Genomic DNA, 22,695 nt, shown 5'->3' with positions numbered 1-22,695 from the left:
TCTCTCTCAAACTTAAAAAAAATCATCCTAGTCTAGGGGCACCTGGGTGGCTCCCTGGGTAAGCGTCCAACTCTTGATTTCATCTCTGGTCATGAGCCCCAGGATCATGGGGTGGAGCCCCGCGTGGGGCTCTGTGCTGAGCGTGAAGCCTGCTCAAGATTCTTTCTCTTTCCCTCTGCCTCTCTCCCCATCTTGTGTGCACGCTCTAAGAAATAAAAAAATAAATCATCTCCAGAACCCCCAAATACTGCTTGCTTGTTTGAAGAACTTGACATCTTAGTCCTGTAGTTACTATCTTAAGTTTTCATGATAGGGTGAGAACTTCAGAAAGTCACAGCATCCTTCTTCCTGATTCAGTCATGCAAGGTGAACAGAAATACCCTATACAACTGCTAAGGGCTAGGTGTTTGCTCAGTGCCCTTTCAGAAGCCCAGGAATGGAATATTCTGCCAATGATTTTTCTCTGTAATCCCTCCCTCCTATATTTGGCCTTTCTTTCTCTACCTTCCGATTCTTGATTGTTAGAATTTCAAGTCCAGAGAAGACATACGTGGTGGTGCTGTGTTTGGAGGATCGCTAGGTCAGATACTCTTTTCTTGGGACACTCAGCCTTACCTTTCAGGGGAGATAGTGAGCTTCTTTTGCCCTACTTGAGGGAACTTATATCTAAGTTTGTTATGACTATTACAGTCTAGCTGAACTTCCTGGTGTTTAATATGCTCTGCTTCATTTCTGTTCGTGAAAACCAGGAGAAAATGGCTTACGTGGAGAGATTTCCTGGCTTCTCAGGGAAGGGGGAAAAGGGGACGCTATCTACCACTACCTCCCTGTTTTTCCCCCCACCCCACCCCCTTTCCAAATTGATAAGGCTCTGGCCCCAATCATACCAGATTGGGCAGCTTAGGCAGTGAAGAAAAAGAATTTGGGCAATTCTTGTTTTGTAAGAATTTGTCGGGATGTGGCAAAACCATCGACAGGAGATCAAATACAACTGACTGTCTCCTGGCTCTCTTGTGTGAAGAACGGCTGGGACCGAATTCCCAGGGTGTCTTTCCTTCCCTGGTGTTCTAGGTAAGCCACCATGGACTTTAATCTCTGGTGGCTATAACCTGTGCGGTTAGAAAAAGGGAAAGAGTGTAATGCTTTTCCTCTGTCTGCCTTCATGAAGTTCAGAACTGTTGACCGTCTCCCACAGGTAAAATCAACATAGGCCGAAGGGGTCGTGAAGCGGGGAGTCATGAAAATCAAAAGATTCTTCTTGGCTGTTGAGCAGCTATTTGCTTAGCCCAAGAACGTAAGATAAACTGCTACCTGCTTAACACGGAAGCTCAGTGCCCCTCAGGCATCTTAATCCATTAAGCCAGTTAATCAAAATCCCTTCCACTCGGAGAAAAGCATATCTATCTTCTCCTCAGCTTTGACCACAGGAAATGTAGTGTTTGGGCTCCTGCCCAATTCCCGTGTGCCCAGATAGCCTAATGAGAAGATTGGCTTCCTGCCTTCTCATCCAGAAGAGACACCACGACCAGCCAATGATCCTTTTGCTTTTAATTTTATGGACAATGTTGCCCCTTCTGTCATCTCCAGTGACTTCTGTTTTCCAAGCACCTTTCGCTATAGACTGAGTCTTTTTTAGGTGGAAACCAAAGGAGTTAGCTTGATACTTACTGAAGTTGTTTAGTCTTCTCTGGTGGGTCTGGCAGTCCACCCTTGGAGGTGGCTTGATGGGGGAGCTGTGGGCAAGGTCTTGTTTACTACACAGTGCACATGATAGATGGCCTTAAACTGTGATTCTTTGTGGTATGATGAGTTATTATAAACCGATCCTAAAGAATGCAGTGGTTCTTAAACTGCCGTTACACGTTTTTATTGAAGCAATACCCAAAGCTCTGTTCTTTGGAGTGGTTGTGGGGAAGCTGAATGGAAAGTAAAGACAAGAGCAATACCCTGATGTGCTAAGTGTCCTGCCTTGTTGCCATCTCCATGGATAAGTGGATCCCTCCATGCGTGAGGACCCTTGAGTCAATTCAGAGCCTGCGTTTTCTGACAATTCTCAGGTTTCTTGTGCAAAGCTTGGTCGCTTGGCCCAGGCCTTCAAAGGGAGTGTGGGACATATTCCTGACTGGGGTGGATGGTAACTTGTCTTCACCCTTAACATTAGGTCATGTTCCCTCAGTGATGTTAAACCAGTGGTTGGAGTGATAAAAAGCATCCTTGATGGTTCTTTACAGGATACTGGTGAAATCACCATGTCAATTCAGCCAGCATGTCCATACAGTCTTGATGATCCCTCTCTGTAGAAAGATAGCAAACATTAAGAGAAGGGGGAAAGAGGGGCGCCTGGGTGGCGCAGTCGGTTAAGCGTCCGACTTCAGCCAGGTCACGATCTCACGGTCCGTGAGTTCGAGCCCAGCGTCAGGCTCTGGGCTGATGGCTTGGAGCCTGGAGCCTGTTTCCGATTCTGTGTCTCCCTCTCTCTCTGCCCCTCCCCCGTTCATGCTCTGTCTCTCTCTGTCCCAAAAATAAAAATAAAAGACGTTGAAAAAAAAAAAAAAATTAAAAAAAAAAAAAAAAAAAAGAGAAGGGGGAAAGAGAATAAGAACAGAGAGATAGCTTATGGGGAGCTGAGATCTTGTTTTGTTGGCCTTTGTTTTTTTTTTTTTTTTGTTTTATTTTTTTTCATTGACCAATTTGCCTGTAAGCTGGACTTTGCAAGAGGTGCTGTGATAGCCCCTCTCCATTGCTGGGATGCTTATCTAATCTGAGAAAGTGTGAGAGGGGGAAATGTAAATAAAAAATGTTAAATTCTAGTACTGTGTTAAAATGTCACTCTTCTCTCTTTCTCCCTTATCCCCATCTACCTTTTTTTGCCAGATGATTTTTTTTTTTTTTTTTTTTACCTTGGATGACTGTGAAGCTATAAATAATGGGTTGGGTCAGGTGTATCAGTTATCAGTTTTGAGAGCACATGTTAAGAACTGAAGGGGGACTACTTGAAATGACTTAAGAATCATCCCATGCAAATAATATTGTTTTGCCCAAATAAACTATTCAGAAAGCTATCTCCGCCTTTATTCATTCAACCAATAAATATGGAGTGTTATTTCCATGTCAGGCTCTAGCATTACCAGTACCAGCAGCAAACAAATAAGCATCCGGACACATACATCATTTTACAAACTGGTAAGTCTGTGAAGGAAAAGTAAAGAGCATGATAAAAACAGGTAACCAGTATGGTTTAGACAGAGGTGATACAGAAACATTTCTAAGGCATGAAGGATCCAAAAGAAAGTGTGACTGATGCTCTGTGAGCAAAGGGAAGGATGCTGGGGTGCAGGGGTGGGGGGAGGTGGTGCTGATGAAGAGGGGGCAGAGGCTTGCTGCCCTGGGCTGTCAGGGTGCGGGGTTATCTTATGCATTGGGGAAAACCAGTGTGGAGTTGCAAGTGCTGAAAAAGATCACCACTAGAGTCCTTTTTTTTTTGTAGACATTGGCAAGTTGGTAAAATGCACATAGAAATGCAAATAACCAAACAATTTTGAAAAAGAATTTGTACTACCCGATTTCAAAACTTGCTACAGAGCTACAGTAACCAAGACTGCATTTGGCATTAGGATGGTCATATTGAACAAATAAGACAGAATAGAGTCCAAAAATAGTGCTCACTTCGGCAGCACGTATACTAAAACTGGACTGGTACAGAGAGGATTAGCACACCTCTGCACAAGGATGACACGCGGATTTGTGAAGACTTCCACATTTTTGAGTGATGTATAGAATTGTTCAATCACTATATTGAACACCTGAAACTAATACAACACTGTTAATTGTACTGGAATTAAAATTTAAAACTTAATAAGAAAGTCCAGGAATAGACCTACACATATATGGTTAGTCGATTTTTGACAAAAGTGCCAAATTAATTCAATGCGGAAGGTACAGTTAGTCAACTAACAGTGCTGGAACAACTGAATATCTAGGGGAAATGACCTTCAACTCTTCCCTCACATATGCAACAGTTAAAGCAAAGATCTGAACATAAAAACTATAAAACTTCCAAGAGAAAATAGAAAAATCTGTGACTTTGGATTAGGCAACGATTTCTTAGAACACAAAAAGCATGGCTCAGAAATACTGATAACCTGGACTTATCCAAATGAAAACTTCAAGGGACGCCTGGGTGGCTTGGTTAAGCATCCAACTCTTGGTTTTGGCTCAGGTCATAATCTCATGGTTCGTCAGATTGAGCCCCACGTCGGGCTCTGGGCTGACAGCATGGAGCCTGCTTAGGATTCTCTCTCTCCCTCTTTCTCTGCCCCTCCTCTCTATCAAAATAAATAAATGAACTTGAAAACTTCAAGTTTCCACAAAAGGAAAATGCAAACTCCAGACTGAGATAAAACATGCATAACACATATCCAATAAAGGCTTTCTATCCAGAAAAAAAAACCTTAAAACTCAATAAGGCAAGGCTATTCAATAAAAAATAGGCAAAAGATTTGAACACTTTTTTTTAAGATTTTATATTTTTTAAGTAATCTCCATGCCCAGCGTGGGGCTCAAACTCACAACCCCGAGATCAAGAGTCTTGTGCCTTCCAAACCTAGCCAGCCAGATGCCCCAAAGATTTGAACAGAATTGTCACAAAAGGAGATGTGCTAATGGCCAGAAAAGCACAGGGAAAATGTTCAACATCACTGGTTGTCAGGGAAATGCAAATTAAAACTACACTAAGATTCCACTACTCACCTACCCACTACAATGGCTGAGTTAAAAAAAAAAATTTTTTTTTTAATGTTTATTATTTTTGAGAGGCAGAGACAGAGTGCAAGCAGGGGAGGGGCAGAGAGAGAGCGAGACACAGAATCCAAAGCAGGCTCCAGGCTCTGAGCTGTCAGCACAGAGCCCTATGTGGAGCTCGAACTCACAGACTGCAAGATCATGACCTGAACTGAAGTAGGCCCTTAACCAACTGAGCCGCCCTGGTGCCCCTAGAATGGCTGAGTTTAAAAAGAATTACAATACCAAGTGTTGACAAAGGTATGGGAATACAAAGTGTATAGCCATTTGAGAAAACAATTTGGCAGATTGGGGCAGTGATTTCATCCACCTAAGAGAAGCATGCCCACACTTGCACGTGAATATTTACAGCTGCTAGATTTACACCAGCCCCAAACTGGAAACAATCCAAATGCTGTCATTGTGAGTGGCAAGGACGTTGTAGTATTATGTTCATGGGATGGAATACTGCTCAGCAATGAAGAGGAACAAATCACTGATACCTACAACTGTATGGATGAGTCTTAACATGCTCAAATAAACCAAACACAAAAGAAAACATAAATATGATTCTATTAATACAAAAATCTAGAAAGGCAGAAGTAACCCATGGTGACAGAGAGGGGATAAGTGGTTGCCAGGGAGCTAAGATTGGGAAGGTAGGAATGAACTGCAGCCAACAGGATTTTCAAAAGATAATTTTGGGGCGCCTGGGTGGCTAGGTTGGTTAAGTGTCTGACTTCAGCTCAGGTCACGTCTCATGGTTCGTGGGTTCTGGCTCTACACTGGGCTCTGTGCTGACAGCTCAGAGCCTGGAGTCTTCTTCGGATTCTGGGTCTCCCTTTCTCTCTGCCACTCCTCGGTTTGTGCTCTTTCTCAAAAATAAATAAACATTAAAAATGTTTTTTAAAAAGATACTTTTCAAAAAAACAGAATGATTCTCTTACAGATATAAAAATGAACATGAGTTAAAGATTTTCTTTAACTCCCAAATGAGGAAACTGGTAAAGATATTATAAGCAATCAAAGGAGATACTGAAAAACAAGAACATTTATAGATCAAGAATATTGAAATGGATGTGCAAATGTAGGCAAAACTGGGGGCACCTGGGTGGCTCAGTCGGTTAAGTGTCTGACTTTGGCTCAGGTTATGATCTCACGGTCCATGGGTTCGAGCCCTGCACCAGGTCCTGTGCTAGCAGCTCGGAGCCTGGAGCCTGCTTCAGATTCTGTGTCTCCCTCTCTCTCTGCCCCTCCCCTGCTCGCGCTTCTGTCTATCTCTCTCTCTCTCTCTCTCTCTCAAAAGTAAATAAAAATTAAGAAAAAAAATGTAGGCAAAACTGGTTTCTTCTATACTGGGAGGTCAAATGAACCTCAGAGGACAGGACATAACTTGCATTTCCATATGTAATAACTGTTTTACTTTGTTATTCTTGCCTACAACCTATATAGGGCTGTAAAATAGCTCAAAGAATCAAAGAGGAGAATCAGATGAACTCAGAAGCATGTACTGTATGTAGACGATGCCTTGTTTTCCACTGAAGATAACCAAGAGCATTCGTGAGGAGGCAGTGAGAACAGGAGAGGATATAACAGAACCAGTCAGGAGGCTACTACAGCTGTCCAGGTAAGGGGGAGAGGGGCCTGGAGCACAGTGGTAGTGACTGACTCAGACAGGTATGCACAAACGAATGAACTTGAGCTCTGACTTTGAGCTGGCAGAAGGTGTAAAAGTTTGATGAAAAGAGGGGCACCTGGGTGGCTCAGTTGGTTAAGCGTCCGACGTCAGCTCAGGTCATGATCTCTCAGTTCATGGGTTCGAACCCTGTGTCAGGCTCTAAGCTCAGAGCCTGGAGCCTGCTTCAGATTCCATGTCTCCCTCTCTCTGCCCCTCCCCTGCTTGTGCTCTGTCTCTGTCTCTCAAAAATGAATAAATGTTTAAAAATTGTTTTTTAAATGCTAAAGAACAAGGTAGTCTCACTTTTTGTCTAGAAAAAAAAAAAACAACAGTATGACAAAGCAGGTGCTCAAATGCAGGTTTCTTTGGGCTAACAGTTGAATGTTTACCATGTACCAAGCATCTTACTAGGTTGAACCTCATGAAATTGCCAATATTTGGCACTTTTGACCAAAAAATGGTAACTGCACCCTAATAAGAATCCTTAGCATAGATTCTTACTTACTTCTTACACCTGTGAGGTAGGTACCCCCCCACCCCCACCCCCACTCCCCCACTTTTATAAATGACAAATTCACCAAGAGGTCAAAGAACTTGTCCAATAATATCAACTTCTTAGTAAATGGTAGAAGCCGGATTCAAACCTTGGTGGCCAACTCCAGACCCAGTGTAATCCCTGTGATGCACTACTATTCAAACCACTGCCTATCAACAATAGCCAAAATTGGAAGAGCCCAAATGTCCATCGATGGATGAATGGATAAAGAAGATGTGGTAAATATATACAATGGAGTATTACTCGGCAATCAAAAAGAATGAAATCTTGCCATTTGCAGCTACGTGGATGGAACTGGAGGGTATTATGCTAAGTGAAATTCGTCAGAGAAAGACAAAAATCATATGACTTCACTCATACGAGGACTTTAAGAGACAAAACAGATGAGCATAAGGGAAGGGAAACAAAAGTAATATAAAAACAGGGAGGGGGACAAAACAGAAGAGCCTCATAAATATGGAGAACAAACAGGGTTACTGGAGGGGTTGTGGGAGGAGGGATGGGCTAAATGGGTAAGGGGCACTAAGGAATCTACTCCTGAAATCATTGTTGCACTATATGCTAATTTGGGTGTAAATTAAAAAAAAAATTAAAAACAAAACAAAACAAAACACTGCAGAGCCCTAGCCTGTGCCGCTGGGGATTGGAATGATTTCTCAGAACTGTGCCCGGGGCCCCTAAGTTTTTCACTTTGGCTAAACCCAGATCGCAAGATTTACCCCTATGGCATATTTCCTGGCCATCCTCCCAGCACCTCCAGGGATTTGCTATTCCTGCCCTGAAACCAGGCAGCCTTTGTGGTCCCTGAATAGGCGTTCTTCCTAGTGTCTTCCCACAGCTCCTCACTGACCAGTCCAAACCGCTCTGCCCCCGCCCTGCATCACTGCGCTCACATTCCCTCACAGCCCCCATCCAGGCCACTAAAATTGTCACTGCCCTTCAGGGTTCCTGATCTTTATCACGAGCTGAGGTTTTATTTCATGACCCGCATATGCTACACGTGAGGATCCCTGCACAAGAGTCTCGCTAGAGGGAGTGGGTGGTCCCATTGTTTTATCCGGGATAAAACTAGGTGACACCCAGTGGCCGGGCTAGATCTTCTGACCACTCCCTCAACTGTCTAGCTGCTGTGCTCCTGGGGCTCTATCCTCACATCTGAATCTCAACTCTCTCTCGGTTTTTGTGCTCTGAGAACATCCTGAGGAAATCGGGTGCACAGTGGCAGGTGTTTTTCTGGGCTCCACCTCCAGCTGGGGAGCTCGGGGAGCCCTGGAGGAGTTACTTCCCGGCCTTCTTCCCTGAGCAAACCTACCTCCAGGCACAAACAAACATCTGCCCCAGGCCGGAGGGCTCTCACGCTGGGCTGCGGCGCGTTCCCCGCTCGCGGGGTCCTTGTGGTCCGTGTGTCCCCGCGCCGTCTGCGCGCCCGCGGGGAGGGCGACCCGCAGGAGTGGCAGTGCGGAGCCTGAGCGCGCCGTGCCGGCCGGTCGCGACGTCCCCCGAACAGGAATTCGCTCGGGGCTGCGACGGCACCAGCGGCGGGGACAGGGGGCGGGGAGGCGGCCAGATCAAAGGGAGCCGAGACTGTCCGGGCGCGTCGAGGAGCCGCCCCTCCGGGAAGGGCGGAGACATCCCGGGCGCTGACCCGAGAGCCGCGCGGTTCCCCCGCCCCGCGCGTCCCCGCGACCGCCGGTCTCCCCCACCTCCCGCCCCCGCCCCTCGCCCCCCGCGGCCGGCGCGCTCCCGCCCTTGGAGGAGGCGAGGCCCGGCGCAAACGGACGCGCGGGAGCGGCTCGGGAGGCGCGGAGGCTCGGCGCGGAGCAGCGCCGGCAGGGAGACGATGCCTCGACTGCCCGGCCGCGCGGGGCTCCTCCTCGGCGTGGTGCTGCTGGCGGCGCTGCTGGCCGCGGGCCGGGCGCTCCCCCTGAGGAAGCCGCGGCCCCGGAGCCCCGCGAGGCTGGCGGAGGTGAGCGGCGGGGAGAGGGGTCGGCGCGGGGTCCGGGGCGCGAGCGGCGACCTCAGAGGGCGGGCGCGGGGCGGGGACCAGGTGCGGCGGACTCCTCCCCCCCCACCAAGCCCCCACCCCGACCGCGTGGCTGGCCGGCCGGCCGAGGACAGACTGCGCTAGTGGGCAGAGGGCCGGGCGCGGACCTCCCCCCACACGCCCCGAACGGCCCGGCCTCTCCCACCTGCGGCCGCCTCGCCCTGAGCGAACCTCTCCTGCAACCCCCCTGTCCGGGGGGCGCGTTCCGAGAGGAGTCGGGAGGGTGGGAGGGGAACGCGACGCTGCGCGGAGTTGCTGAGGTTCAACCCGCCGAATAACGGCCGGTGCAGCCTCAAATCAAACCTGCAAAAGATTGGAGTCCCTTTGGGTGTGAATTGAGACGAGATGAGGTAGTGAGTGGGGTCTTTCAACTTGCTGGAGAGTAATATCAGCCAGGGACCTTGATATTACTATGTAGTTGGAAGAGCAGAAGTCGCCAAGACGTGGCGGGGTGGGGGTGGGGGGGCACTTTCTGGGTGGCCCGTGAGTGGGCTTTGGGGATGCGACCGAAAACAGAGGAGCGAGTCGGAGAAGAGTAGTTTAGACGCGAAGAGGAACCACGGTCTGTCGACACCTGTCTCCCTTCACCAGGGGTCCACAGTCCAGCCATCACTGCGTGGATTGTCCCCTTGGGGACAAAACCCTCCCGACTTGTTCCAAGGTTTGCGGGCTGGTGTGGTAGGGGGTCCTGGCTCCTTCCAGGCTCTGAGCTGTTCTAGGAGGAGGAGGCCAGAGTAGTTCTTTCCATTTTCCAGATGAAGGCACTGAGAGGCCCCGCCGGGTGCGTGCAGGAGACCGGTGGGTGAGCGGCACCAGAGCTTGGGCTGCTAGCAGTGCCCAGGCTGCTGAGGCCCTCCAGAGGCGGCGGGAAGCACCGCCTGCATTTGAGGTCTCTGTGGACTGGTGTTTTATCCACGTTTTTTTTCAACGCTGCCTTTCTAAGGAGCCTTTTAGACATTTTTCCCCCCTAAGTGCCTCTCCCACTGAAATTGGGATATACCATTTCATGACTATACTGTTTATGTATCATGGCACTTGGGTATGTTACAAACCATTGTAATATCTAAGATATTTTGCCTCCTGTTGAGACTACATCCTGTAGACCAGAGTTTCTCATCCTCCGCAGTCCTGTCATTTGGGGTTGTATAATTCTTTGTTGTGCCTTGTGGGACATTTAACAGCATCCTTGGCCTTAACCTGTTAGGTGTTTGTAGCACCCACTGCCGGACAGAGCCAGACATTGCCCTGAGTTTCCTGACGGACACCCCTCTCCCCCACGGTTGCTGACAACCACTGCTGTAGACAAATCCAGAGGAAGTGAACATCCCCTGGCCAGTCCCACCTCCTAGGTGGAGGTGGCAGTGGTCATAAAGTTAATTGAATTGGCATTTTTTTCCTACTCATTTTGACATATTTTCTATTTTAGTACTTACTGCCTTGTATTGTGATTATTTTTGATATATTTGCCAGATCTTCCCCCGAGACCAGTCTAGAGGATAGGTTATTTCAGAGCCAAAGTCATACCCCCAGCTCCAGTATAGGGCCTGGTGGAACCCTCAAACATATGTTAAATTAGTGCCATGAATGAAAAACAGAGCTTAGAGCCCAGGACCTGGGGTTCTGGTCTCAGTGGGTCATTAACTCAGGTATGACTCACCTCAGATGATTTCCTGACATTTAAAATAAGGGGCTAAGTCATCTCTGTGATCCCATCCAGTTCAAATACTGCTTCAGAAGTCCATGTGATGTGTGTTAAAGCTGTTATGTAATCAAGGTGGTAGTTAAGACATTATGTTGACATAATGCAGACTGCTTTTCTAGGGCCTTAGGTGATATGTCAGAAATAAATGACAACTCCAGAGACTTTTATGACGAAGCTGAAGCACATATGGCCCCTCGGTGTTGTTCCCATGGGTGTTGGATGGGTGTTAGTCTCATTTTCCAGATGAAAAAAATCAAGGCACAGAGACATTAAGCCTGACTGAGACTGGGAGCCAGGTCTGTCATTTCAAGAGCTAGACCCGGGACCTCAGGGTCCATCTTTGTATGTCATGCCCCAGCCTGCTCATCGTAAGTCTTGAAAGGTCTTGAAATCATTGACATCGTGAACAAAATGTGCCACCCTCTCTCTGGTCAGGCCTGTTGCTGAGCATCAGTTTACTCCCACAGTCAAATGGGAATAAGAGAACCCATTCTGTCAGATGGCCTGCTGGGTGAGAAAGCACTGGACGTACACATGTGTGGCATTGTCGTTACAAGAGTTTGTTGGGTGAGGCACCTGGGTGGCTCAGTCGGGTAAGCATCTGACTCTTGATTTTGGCTCAGGTCATGATCTCACAGTTCATGACTGACAGTGTGGAGCCTGCTTGAGATTCTGTCTCTCTCTTTGCCTTTCCCTCACTCATGCTCACTCTTTCTCTCTCTCTCCTCTCTCTGTACATTAAAAAGAGATTCAAACTCATAACATAGTTAAAAAAAAAACAACAACACAAGGGTTTGTTGGGCACTAGACAGGCAAAGAAAGAATGACAGAACTCTGCCTTGGGTGTCTTCTGTTCTGGTTAGGATCCAAACACCACCCGAACAGCCACAGTGCCTAGCATTTTGTGGTCCTTGTCTTGTTTTCCTTGTTTTAGGGACGAGTAAACAGACAGTGGGTCTAATAACTAAGCCTCAGGTCTGCAGCTAGTGAGTGGCTGTCTCTCAGGCAGAGCTGAGTTTGAAGCCGAGCTTCGATGTTATTACAACCTTGGACTTTATGTAAATCCCTTACCCTCTCTGAGCCTCCATAGCCTCATCATTAACATAGAGACAGTCACATTCACCCCTTGGGGTGCTAGTGTTCATTCAGTCACTCAGCAGTGATTTATTGAGCTCCTCCCGTGTACCAGGCACAGGATACTGTGTGAAGCAAACAGACAAAGTCCTACCTGCACTCTAGCTGGGGTGGCTGGGGTGACAGAAGGCACATCCAGGGCCTAGCTCAGGCCTGGTAGAGAAGATATGCTCAGACAGTACTCACGGGTCAGGGCTCAGGGGGCTCTGCCCGTATCTCTGCCTTACTCCCTGTTGCCAGTGTCCAGTTGCTTGAGGGCTGTCACGGGCACGAGGGCCTGTTTTCAGCTGTACATGACCGATCTGAGGTGCCCGGGGAACAAATCCTCTCCTCCACCCAGAAGCCCGCAATCAGTGACTGGTGAGGTTTGCAGGTATGTAGCCCAGCTCCCTACTTCTGGGACCAGTAGGATTGAGCTCTACTTGTCCACCATGGTCACTAACTTGATGGAGCATTCTTTATTAGCTGCCTCCCACCCGTGACCCACTCCCCCACTCCCTGCTGGTGTCTCCTGGGATCACCTTCCAAAGGAATGCCCTTGAATTCTGGTGTCAGCATTGGCTTCTGAAGAAACCCAAACTAAGACCCATGGCCCCACTCCACTCCTGAGAGTTCTGGGGCCCGAAGCACAGAGCAGGGGCTCTAAGCAGCTCTAGAGAAGGGTGGCTGTGACGTGTGGCTGTGGTGGTTAGCCAGGATTTCCTATGGCCTAGAGGTTGGAGAGGGCTGGAAATGAATATTCTGAGCCCTGCTGGATGCTAGCTCTCTCCCATCATTGTTCTCATTTTACACATAAGGATGCTCACAGAGGTTCTGTCCCGTCAGGGTCCCACAGGTCAGAAACCAGACTATTCAGGGATTCAGATCTAAGCAGCCTGACTTTAGAGCAAGGTTTCTTTCCTTTTTTTTTTTTTTTTTTTTAAGTTTATTTATTTATTTAAGTAATCTCTACACTCAGCATTGGGGCTCAAACTCACAACCCCAAGATCAAGAGTCACATGCTCTACCAATTGAACCAGGCAGGCGCCCCCTAGAGCAGGGTTTCTTAATTGCAGCACTGTTTTTAAAAAAACTTAAAAAAAAAATTTTTTTTTTTAATGTTTATTTATTTTTGAGAGAGAGAGAGAGAGACACAGAGTGCAAGCAGGGGAGGGTCAGAGAGAGAGGGAGGCACAGAATCCAAAGCAGGTTCCAGGCTCTGAGCTGTCAGCACAGAGCCCGACGTGGGGCTTGAACCCATGAACCGTGAGATCATGACCTGAGCTGAAGTCGTCGGCACTTAACCAACTGAGCCACCCTGGCACACATAAAAAAAATTTTTTTTAAATTTATTTATTTTGAGGAGAGAGAGAAAGAGAGAGAGGGAGCGCGAGTATAAGTGGGGGAGGGGCAGAGAGAGAGAGAGAGAGAGAGAGAGGGAGAGACAGAGAATCTGAAACAGGCTCCAGGCTCCGAGCTGTCAGCACAGAGCCCATCGCAGGGCTCTAACTCAGGAACAATGAGATCGTGACCTAGGCCAAAGTCCATGCTTGACCGGCTGAGCCACCCAGGTGCCCCTTGATTGCAGCACTGTTGACATTCTGGACTGGATGATTTTTGTGAGGGCTGTCCTGTGTGTTGTAGGATCTCCCACATGGTGCCAGTAGAACCCCTCTCCAAGTGACAACCACAAATGTCTCCAGACATTGCCAAATGTTCTCAGATGAGAACCATTGCTTAACTACCCACTCACGAGGCAGTGATATCCACATCAGCCAGAAAGGCTGCAGACCCTAAACTCCTGCAGTCCTGAGGCTGCAGACAGAGGAGCTACTGAGCCAAGGCACCGGGACAGTTAGGGCTTTGGTGGCATAGTGAGTGGGAGCTGCCAGGAAAGCAGCATATGGGGATGTTCCAGGCCTCCAAGACTGGTCAGTGAAGGAGATGAGTTGTTCTTACTCATCTGTCCATCCTCTCTGCTTGTCTGGCCTGGCTGTTGAGACCAGAGCACTTTGACTCAGTAACAGATTCCAGGGCCAGGCTCAGATGGGCCATGGTGATTAGTGCAGGAGCCTTGGAACCAGGTGTTTGGGCAACACCGAAGGAGGGGGTTAAAGGGGAGAGGCCAAAGGTTCTGACTCTCTTTTTCAACCCAAGGAAAGAAAGTCATAGTGAGAAATTAGACTGAATAAGCCCCTGATTTGTGAAATAGACTCTCCACACTCTTGCCTGTAGTGTCAGAGCAAAACAGTTAAGGAGTGTGAGCTCTCAGGTGCCTGGCTGGCTCAGTTGGTAGAATGTGTGACTCGATCTCAGTGTTGTGGGTTCGAGTCCCACGTTGGATGTAGAGATTACTTAATAAAATCTTAAAGAGAGAGAGAGAGAGAGAGAGAGAGAGAGAGAGAGAGAATGGGCTCTGGACCCAGGCTGTCTGTTTCAAATCCTAGGCTCTGCCACTAAATGTCTGTGTGACCTGAGGCAAGTTACTTGCCCTCTCTGTGCTTTAGTTTCCATTGTCAAAATGGGGATGACAGCTAGCACCTACCTCTGAGGGTTGTTGGGAGAATGAAATGAATGATTAAGTGTTTAGAACAGTGCCTGGCACACACATGCTGTGGAAGTAAGTGTTTGATAAATAAATTTCTGACAATCCTTCCAGGTAGGAATTATCCTCATTTTGCAGATCAAGTTGAATGAGCTAGTAAGAGGCAGAGCTAGGATTTGAACCCAAGCTGATCTGACTGTCCAGACCTGTGTTTTTTCACATGGCTTTAGGTATGAGATGGGAAGTGGGGTCAAGGCTGTGGCCTGGGTGGGGCATGCTTTACATCATAAGGCAGCTCTGGACAGTGCCCCCTCTGTCCTGTTGTAGAGACCTGAGCAATGGCTGTAGCCTGGAAGTAGGTGGATGGCCACCCCAGTGTCCCACTGTCTGAGCAGGTGAGGGCTGCTGCTGGAGTCAGAGACAACCAGGGTCTTTCACTTACTATCTGAGCCGAGGCAGGGACTGTCACGGTGTGGACCCCATGGGCACTGGCTGGTGGAGGGAATTACCTGGCAGACAGACAGCTGCGACGGCACCTGAACTAGGAAAAGGCGCTGGGTCCCAGACGGGCAGGAGGAAGGTAGCAGTGGTCAGAGATGCTAAGGAACACAGCCCTCACGTGGACAGCTTGGGAGGGTCAGTGACAGGGGAGCCTGCTGGGGAAAGGCCCAGGTCTGCCACTACCCTCCTTGTCAGCCTTTCTGGGCCTTCCTGCCCTGACTTGTGAGACCCGCCATCTGTTCCTGGGCAAGAGCCCTGGGGGGTTCTGAGGCATGTGGTCTGTGAACTGCACTTGGAAACACTGCCTTAAACAACATGCTTCCCTCTAGGGACCTCAGTTTCTTCATCTGTAAAATGAGGAGGTTGGCTTATGTTTCTTCCACGTGTAGAAACCTGATTTAGCCCCCCTGTTATGCCTCACGTTGGCACCATTTGTCCAAGCACTCTGTGCACATGGCCTCATTTACTCTCTGAGGCGTTAAAACACGTATGTTTGGATCCATGGTCACAGGGTGAATTTGTGGCCTGGTCAGACCCCAAGACTCCTGCATTGCCTACTTTGGGTCCATTTGGGGTAAGCCCTGACCCCAATCACCCCCTCCTCCCCTTCTCTCTCCTTCAGGTCTCAGCCTCCCCAGATCCCAGCTCTCCTAGGGAAGAGGAGAGGACCCCCCTGCTCCCCAGAACCCGCCTCCAGGCAGGGCCACGCCAACATAGGCGCCGGGCTCTCAGTGAGCCAGCAGCCCTGAGCCTGGACAAGGCGTCCATGCCAAGGACCCTGGAGGACACTCCCTTGCTGCTGGAGCTGCAGAAGCTGCCAGGATTGGCCAACACAGACTTGACTGCCCCAAACCCCAATATCCAGGTGAGAGCTACAGGAGGGCATAGGCCCAGTGGACACCTAGAGAGGAACTGGGCTGACCAGCTCCATCCTGAGGTCAGGCGTCCCCATCCTGTATTCCTTGGAGGGCGGGGGTTCTTTTGGGGGTCACAGAGTAGTGGGGGCTGCTCCTCTACTTCCCAGCTGCGGGCCGAGCAGGGCATGTGGCCCTCTGAGCCTGTGTTTTCCAGTCCATAGCAAAGGAGAAACAGCACCAGCCTGGTAGGGCTGTCATGAAGACCCAAGGAGTGGGGAAGCTTTGTGAATGGCAGGGCCTTCTAGGGAAATGGGGAAGGGGCGACTTGTGGCCCCTACCCAGACCCAACCCTTCCTGCAGGGTTGGTTGTGTGCAGAATGGGGTGGGCTCGTGGTAGGGGGCTGCCCGCCAGAGGGGCTTTATGGAGCCAGTGGGATTCCAGTTTACATTCTCCACTGCCAGTCCTCAATCCCTGATGATAAGAGTTCTGCATTTTGTGCAGCACCTACAGTTTGCAAAACACTTTCATCAAAAGAGAAAAGGCAAGGAGGAAGTGTAGAAACTAACATTCTAAAATTGTTTAAAAGTTTGTGTGTATGCGTGTGCGCGTGCGTGCATGTGTAAAACCTGGAAGTTTAATTATCAAAATGTTATTTGTCAGAGATGGAGTGGGGGTGATTTTAATTTTTTTCATTATATTTTGCTGGTTTTCCCCCAAATTGTGTTCGGCGATCTCGTATTATTTTATAATAGCCAAAAACAATGTTTCAAAGTTCACTTTCATGTAAATGGTTTCATGTTACTTATTTCCCGTCCACAATGTGGTGAATGAGAGCCCCCCCACCCCCGCCCCACCCAGGGCTGCTGTGGGACTTTGCTCTCTTTGCTATCATTTTCCAGCCCTACAGCGAGACCCAAGGCTGTTAGTGGCCCCTAATTCTGGGCAGCCTGCAGCAGAGTTCACAGCCAGCTTCTCTTAAACTAGTGGGTCTCTACCCTTGGCACATGTTAGAGCCACCATGCCTAGCCCCACCTCAGATAATTAAATTCATGTCTAGGGTTAGGTCAAGGAGTCTGGAATATCCAGGGGATTCTGATGCACAGCCAAGTCTTAAATTGTGACCCCGTGTGCCCTGGGAAGCCAGGAAGGTTGGCCAAGAGAATGAGCCGGTTTGGAGGAAAGGTTGGTCCTCTGCCCCTGCCCCCACACTTGTCATCTCTCCTCTCCTTGGAGCCTTGCTCTGAGCACTCCTTCACTGGCCGGCCTGTGTCTGACCCTCTGCAGGTGACCATCGAGGTGATGGAGGATCCCCAGGCCGAGGTGGAGATGGACCTATTGGCTGAGCCCAGCAGTCGCTGGCCCCAGGGTGCCTCTAGCTGGCTGTCCGCCAAGGAGCTCTTCTGGCCCCTATTCTGGAGCTACCTGGAGGGCGAGGAGGGGAGGACCAATCTCAAGGGCAGAGCCCCAGGGGAAGAAGAGGAGGAGGAAGAAGTGGAGGAGGAGGATTACCCTGCAGAGTATAGTGAGAGTGAGGACCAGGAGGACAACGAGGAGGAAGAGGAGGAGGAGGAGGAGCCTGGGTTCAGTGGGGCCACAGGCAGCTGGGAGCAGGGCTGGCTGGCCCCTGGGGACTGGGCCTTCAAGGAGCCAGACGGCTATGGTGAGCATCCCCACCTTGGCATCCCCGGCTGCTGCTTCTGGAAGTTCTGAGAGTAACTGGGGCTAAAGGGAGGCCTGAGAGCTTCACCGAGCAGGGGCAGCTATGAAGGCCAGAAGCTTAGGCCTGTACAAACACCATCATCTGCTAAATAGCAACATTAGCTATTAATGTTAATAACATAGCTTGCAAAATCTGTTTTTCCCCCAAACATTTGACCTTCACAACAGCCCTGAGACCCCCTAAGCAAATCGACGTTTGTTAATTTTATATATATTCATAGCTGTCACTTTCCAACAAATTGGGAAATATGATAAACCGCACCACTCATAAGTGACCTCATTTTCAGACTGTGTGGGCTTGAATCCTGGCTCTGCTGCTTACCCGCTGAGTGACCTTGGGCAAGTTACTTAATCTCTCTATGCCTAATTTACTTCCTCTCTAAAATGGAGAATGGCACAACCCTTAACTACATAAGATTGGGCGTAGAGGGTATTGAGTTAATACATTTAAAGTGCCAGCATGTAGTAAACTAATTATTGGCTATTTTTATTATTTTTATTAGAAAACAACGTAGCACAGACTATCAGAAAATACCACCTAACATCTGGCCAGCTCCCATGACAGCCATTCTTGTTGTCGTTCAGGTTTTCCTGGGTACAGATGTGTTTCATGGACAGTTACAGCCATTCTCCCTAGAGCCCTGGTATTTCATCCTTGGACAGCGGTGCCATCATTAAGACTAAGGCATAGCAGGCTTTCCCTGGTTCACCAAAATGATGTAAATTGACAGTTTTCATGCCTTTCAGCTTTTCTTCCATTAATTTTCCTTAAACTCTTGGTGCCCACCTGCTCTGGCATGCCTGGGAAGTGAGGAGAGAGCTGGGTATGTCAGTACTTTGGGGGTTCCACAGAGCCCCCTGGGTCCTCAGACCTGCAACAGCCAGAGGTCTGAGGGTGCAGTCATGGTGTATTTCAGGTTCCTCAGACCAGGTCTTGGTCCCTATCATGGAAAGTCAGGACTTTCCTTAATGTCCCCAGTGCTGGGGAAGTGTTGTCAGCCTTGGTTTTAATTGACATAAAAATTATAGGTCAGAGGAGCGCCTGGGTGGCTCAGTTGGTTGAACGTCTGACTTCGTCTCAGGTGATGATCTCTTGGTTTGTGAGTTCGAGCCCTGCATCAGGCTTGCTGCTGTCAGTGCAGAGCCCACTTCGGATCCTCTGTCCACCCCCCCTTCTCTGTCCATCCCCTGCTCTCTCTCTCTCTCTCTCTCTCTCTCTCTCAAAAATAAATAAACATTAAAAAATTACAAAAAAAAACCCCTCTAGGTCAGAGACATAGGGGGACTTGCCCAGGGTCACATTGACAGTGGTCAGGTAGCTTCCAGCCCCAGATATCTTTTTCTCATCGCTGTGTTGGCACAGAGTGGGTGGCTGGGATTGTTGCTGTGTCTGTAGAGCCACCTGATGATTTACATGGGTGTCTACCATGCAAGGGTCCCCGGCTGAGGGACAGGTGGGGGCTGAAGTCCAGCCCGTGCTTCGTCCGCTAGGTTGGGAGCCCTGGCACGGATGGCACCCTCCTGAGGAAGGGGTACCCTTAGCTAATCTGCACCAATGCGCCCTGTGGGCTGTGCTCACTCACCCCTGGCTCCCTGCCTTGACCCAGACTATGAGCTTCAAGAGGAGTGGAGCCCCTGGTCTCCCTGCAGTGGGAGCTGCGGCAGCGGCAGCCAGAGGAGGACTCGGCCCTGCGGCTACGCCTGCACTGCCACCGAGTCCCGTGCCTGCGACCTGCCCCTTTGTCCTGGTGAGACGAACCCCAGCTCCTACACAGGCAGAGGCTTACACTCTGGGCTTGGCCCCCTGGGAATGTGGGCCTTGTTTGAGGGTGGGGCCTGGAGAAGGGATGCAGGAAGCTTATAGACACGGTGGTTCTGCCTCGTCCCAGGCCTAGTCCAGATGCTGTGGGCACCGAGAGCCTAGTGAGGGCTGGGCTTCCCCACTGGGAGCACAGAGGTGCCCTGGGGCCCCACCAGCCTGGCCTCCTCTCTTCCCAAAGGCACCGAGGACAAGGACCCCTCGGGCTTCCCCGGTGAGGGGTGGCCGCCCCTGGCCCACAGTGCTACGGACATGCTCAGCCCAGGTCAGTGGGGAGCTAGGCCCTGCTCCTGGGGGCTTGGGGAGAACCTCTCTCGGGAGGGTGGAGCATCACTGCACAGGAGGAATCTCACCCCCATCCACTGAGGCAGAGTACATGTTCCAGCTGGAAGATTAGTCTCCCCAGCAAAGAGGCCCTGTCATTTCTGAGTCCCTGTCATTTCTAGCCAGGCCATTGGCCTTTCCCAACCTGATATTCCTGCTGGGAAGACCGTCCTGATGGGAGCCACTGAGCTTGGAGATCCATCTGGTGGGGCATATTCTCCCTGGCTGTGGGAAGGGATGGGGACATTCTGGCTTCCACTCCCGGGTGCTCTTGGAGGCTCCTGGGTAGGCTCTGTGTGGGAAGGGGTGCTGTCAGAAACAGTTTAGGGGCCAGAATTCCAGGACTGCTCCTTCCAGCAGTTTGGAGCAGACGGTACTTTCACTGGGACATTCTGCATCCCTGTCTCTTGGTGTCACTTGCCCCTCACAAAGAGGTAGGCAGCTGCCAACAGGCCCCCTTGCGGGTGGGACCTATGCTCAATACTGTGAAGCTCCCTCAGCTGGCGTGGTGGGCCTGGCACCGTGCAGGACAGGGGTTCCCAGAAGACTAAGGCCCAGGATCTGCCTTCAAAGAGCTCGGGTGTTAGGGGGAGAGACACACACGACCAACTTGAGCACGATGCTGCAGAGTGTGCCCTAAAGTTCTGGAGCGAGGAGGAAAGAGCCATTCCTTCTGCGTGGCCAGAGTCAGTGGCCACATTCCCAAGGTAGAGAGAAGGGAGGAAGACAGCATAGATGGAGGGGGTCACAGCGGGCAGAGGTGAGAGTGGGCCGACACGCTTTCTTACCAGTTGCTTAAAACAGCGGTTCCTGTGCCCAACCACCCCAGCTCCTTCCCCAAGACCCCAGATCTCCCCCACCATCCAGCACATAAAGGGACAGCACCTGGCACTTCAGACAGCCTCCAGGCTCCTCCTCCAGCCCCTTGTCCAACATCCATTCTGAGCCGTAGCCTCTGGCTCCATGTTTCCTGGGTGGTTGTGTGGTAGCCCTTATCTGGCAACAGAGGAGGCCAAGCTGGGCTGCACTCAGCTCCGCTGCGGGGCCTTCTCCAGGCATTGGCCCTTGATCATCCCCCACCCCACCGCGGAGCTGACTGGCTCCCCTCCCCTCTGCAGATGTGGATAGCTGTGAGAAGTGGCTGAACTGCAAGAGTGACTTCCTAGCCAAGTACCTGAGTCAGGTGCTGCAGGACCTGCCCAGCTGCCCATGTGCATACCCGCTGGAGGCCGTGTACAGCGCGGTGAGCCTGCAGGATGAGCACCGGGGCCGAAGCTTCCAGTGGAGGGATGCCAGCGGGCCTCGAGAGCACCTGGACGTGTACCAGCCCACGGCGCGCTTCTGCCTGCGCTCACTGCTGTCCGTGGAGAGCAGCACCCTGGCCGCCCAGCACTGCTGCTACGATGCGGGCAGCCGGCTGCTGACTCGGGGCAAGGGCGCCGGTGCGCCTGACCTCGTCAGCACCGACTTCTCACCTGAGTTGCACTTCAAGGTGGACACGCTGCCCTGGATCCTCTGTAAGGGGGACTGGAGCCGCTACCACGCTGTGCGGCCTCCCAACAATGGCCGGGCCTGCGCCGACAACCCTCCCGAGGAGGAGTACCTGGCCCAGTTGCAGGAGGCCAAGCAGTACTAACCAGGGGGCTGCTGTTCTGGAGAAGATTCCCCTGCACACCCCTCACCCTGCCTCTGCCCAGACCCCGTGAGGCCGGCCGGCCTGGTGCCACGGGCCCTCTGCTTGTGAACCCAAGGCAGGTCAGCACCCCAGGTGTCGGTGTGGGGCTGGGGACAAGGTCGAGGGGTGTACAGGGCCCAGGCTGAGGGAGGGAGCTCAGCCCCCAAGGTCTCTGGGTGATGGGGGAGGGGGGAAGTGTGTGTCTGTGGGGGCTGCCCTCTCCTGCCCCCCTGGGAGGTGCTGTCCCAGTCTGGCCACTCATTTTCCTCCCTCTCCCTCTGAGCTGGGCTCTTCCACCCTGGCTCTGGGCACACGTCGTGATTCCCAGGGCCTGTGGTGCCACAGCTGCATTTTGTCAGGCTGACAGCCAGCCTAGCAGCCAGCCCTCTTTATCTCTGGTTGGTTGCGGGAGGCCCTCTTGCCCCACCCCTGCTGGGAGCCACCACAGACCCACACCGGGGCCCTAACAGGTTCTCCTCAACTCCGAGCTGCTTTTCAGTGGACACTACTTTGGTTAGGGCTGAAGTCAACCCGTGGGGCCCAGCGTGGACAGACAGGCTGAGGTGGCCGAGACAGGGCCGGCTCCTGGCTGGGAATGGGTCAACCAATTCAGGTCCCTTTCTTTGTCCAGCAATCTCTGCTCTGTCCAGGTTGTAGGGATGTGCAGAACTGGATGGCACTGCCCTGAATGGACACAGCTGCCAGGTCTGGGTGGGCTCAGAACAGCTCAGGAGGATGTGCACCATGGTGAGCTGGTACACCAGTTCTCGGCTCGGGGTTGGCGGCAGGGAAGCCCAGATTTGGGCAGTTTCTGTGGTGTTTGTAAAGGCTCCCGCCATGGCCCACTTGATGCTCCCGAGGTGATGTCATTGAATGCACTGAGCTCAGAGCTGGGAAGAGATGCACATAATCGGCTCACCTAGCAAAACTGGTGCTTCTTCCCTGCCCTCCTCACCCCCAAAATCTTACTTCCTTGCCTTGTGTGGGGTTGAAGGGCTGAAGTCCCCACCATCCTGTTCACAAAAGCTCCAAAAGGTGGGAACTTCAGCCCCTAGACAGCCGCCCTGAAGCTCTTTGTGATCCTAAGCAATAAAGCACTTTATTTTCAAATTCTGTCTGATGAAGAATTTGGAGCCTCACCAGAGGTGTAGGGAGCCCTGTGTACAGCCCAATCCAAGCCCCCACGGTCGTGTTTGTGACTCCTTAACCTAGCCGGGCAGGCAGAGCTCCTGGGATACAGAGTTTAGATGTAGATGTGAGTTATCCCTACTCATACTTGTACAGGGTTTCCTAGGAGGTACGGACCTCAGAGCACATTTACTAGTTCTTGGGGAACAGGAAGACTTCCAAGGCAGAGGTCAATTAGCATGCACTCCAGAGGA

General features: G+C 50.8%; 1 protein-coding gene, 1 long non-coding RNA gene and 1 other non-coding gene across 9 annotated transcripts; 2 read left to right on the top strand and 1 right to left on the bottom strand.

The window, feature by feature from the left end:
• Positions 1-1,839: 1,839 nt before the first annotated feature.
• On the bottom strand, positions 1,840-11,111 carry LOC144616629 (uncharacterized). The gene is made up of 2 exons (XR_013556007.2): positions 10,715-11,111; positions 1,840-2,294 (listed from the first exon to the last, which is right to left on the bottom strand). It is a non-coding gene; the product is annotated as an uncharacterized LOC144616629 (long non-coding RNA).
• LOC132670502 (U6 spliceosomal RNA) lies at positions 3,659-3,764 on the top strand. The gene has a single exon (XR_009606740.1). It is a non-coding gene; the product is annotated as a U6 spliceosomal RNA (small nuclear RNA).
• Positions 8,327-22,423, top strand: ISM2 (isthmin 2). Of its 7 annotated transcripts, none has more exons than XM_060620397.3 (6): positions 8,327-8,979; positions 15,541-15,783; positions 17,061-17,304; positions 19,103-19,243; positions 19,496-19,579; positions 20,757-22,423. In XM_060620397.3, exons 1-6 carry the CDS (start codon positions 8,854-8,856, stop codon positions 21,272-21,274), a joined length of 1,356 nt encoding a protein of 451 aa, XP_060476380.1. In that variant the 5' UTR covers positions 8,327-8,853; the 3' UTR covers positions 21,275-22,423. The 7 variants fall into 7 exon arrangements, with proteins under 7 accessions (XP_060476380.1, XP_060476377.1, XP_060476379.1 ...); XM_060620394.3 differs by having other exon boundaries at positions 17,061-17,436; XM_060620400.3 differs by lacking the exon at positions 8,327-8,979 and adding an exon at positions 9,301-9,407 and having other exon boundaries at positions 17,061-17,436.
• The last annotated feature ends 272 nt before the right edge of the window (positions 22,424-22,695 follow it).

This window comes from Panthera onca, chromosome B3 (genome assembly GCF_046562875.1).
Source record: "Panthera onca isolate mPanOnc1 chromosome B3, mPanOnc1 haplotype 2, whole genome shotgun sequence".
In the NCBI taxonomy this organism is placed as follows: Eukaryota; Metazoa; Chordata; class Mammalia; order Carnivora; family Felidae; genus Panthera; species Panthera onca.
Note: the sequence above shows the minus strand (reverse complement) of the source record. Positions and strands in the feature narration are given on the sequence as shown.

Excerpts from the sequence above, each read along its gene's own strand:
- ISM2 (XM_060620394.3), top strand. The coding sequence starts at position 8,854 with ATGCCTCGACTGCCCGGCCGCGCGGGGCTCCTCCTCGGCGTGGTGCTG. Across the intron at positions 15,784-17,060 it reads CCCCAAACCCCAATATCCAG|GTGACCATCGAGGTGATGGA; the intron begins GTGAGAGCTACA and ends GACCCTCTGCAG. Across the intron at positions 17,437-19,102 it reads CAAGGAGCCAGACGGCTATG|ACTATGAGCTTCAAGAGGAG; the intron begins GTGAGCATCCCC and ends GCCTTGACCCAG.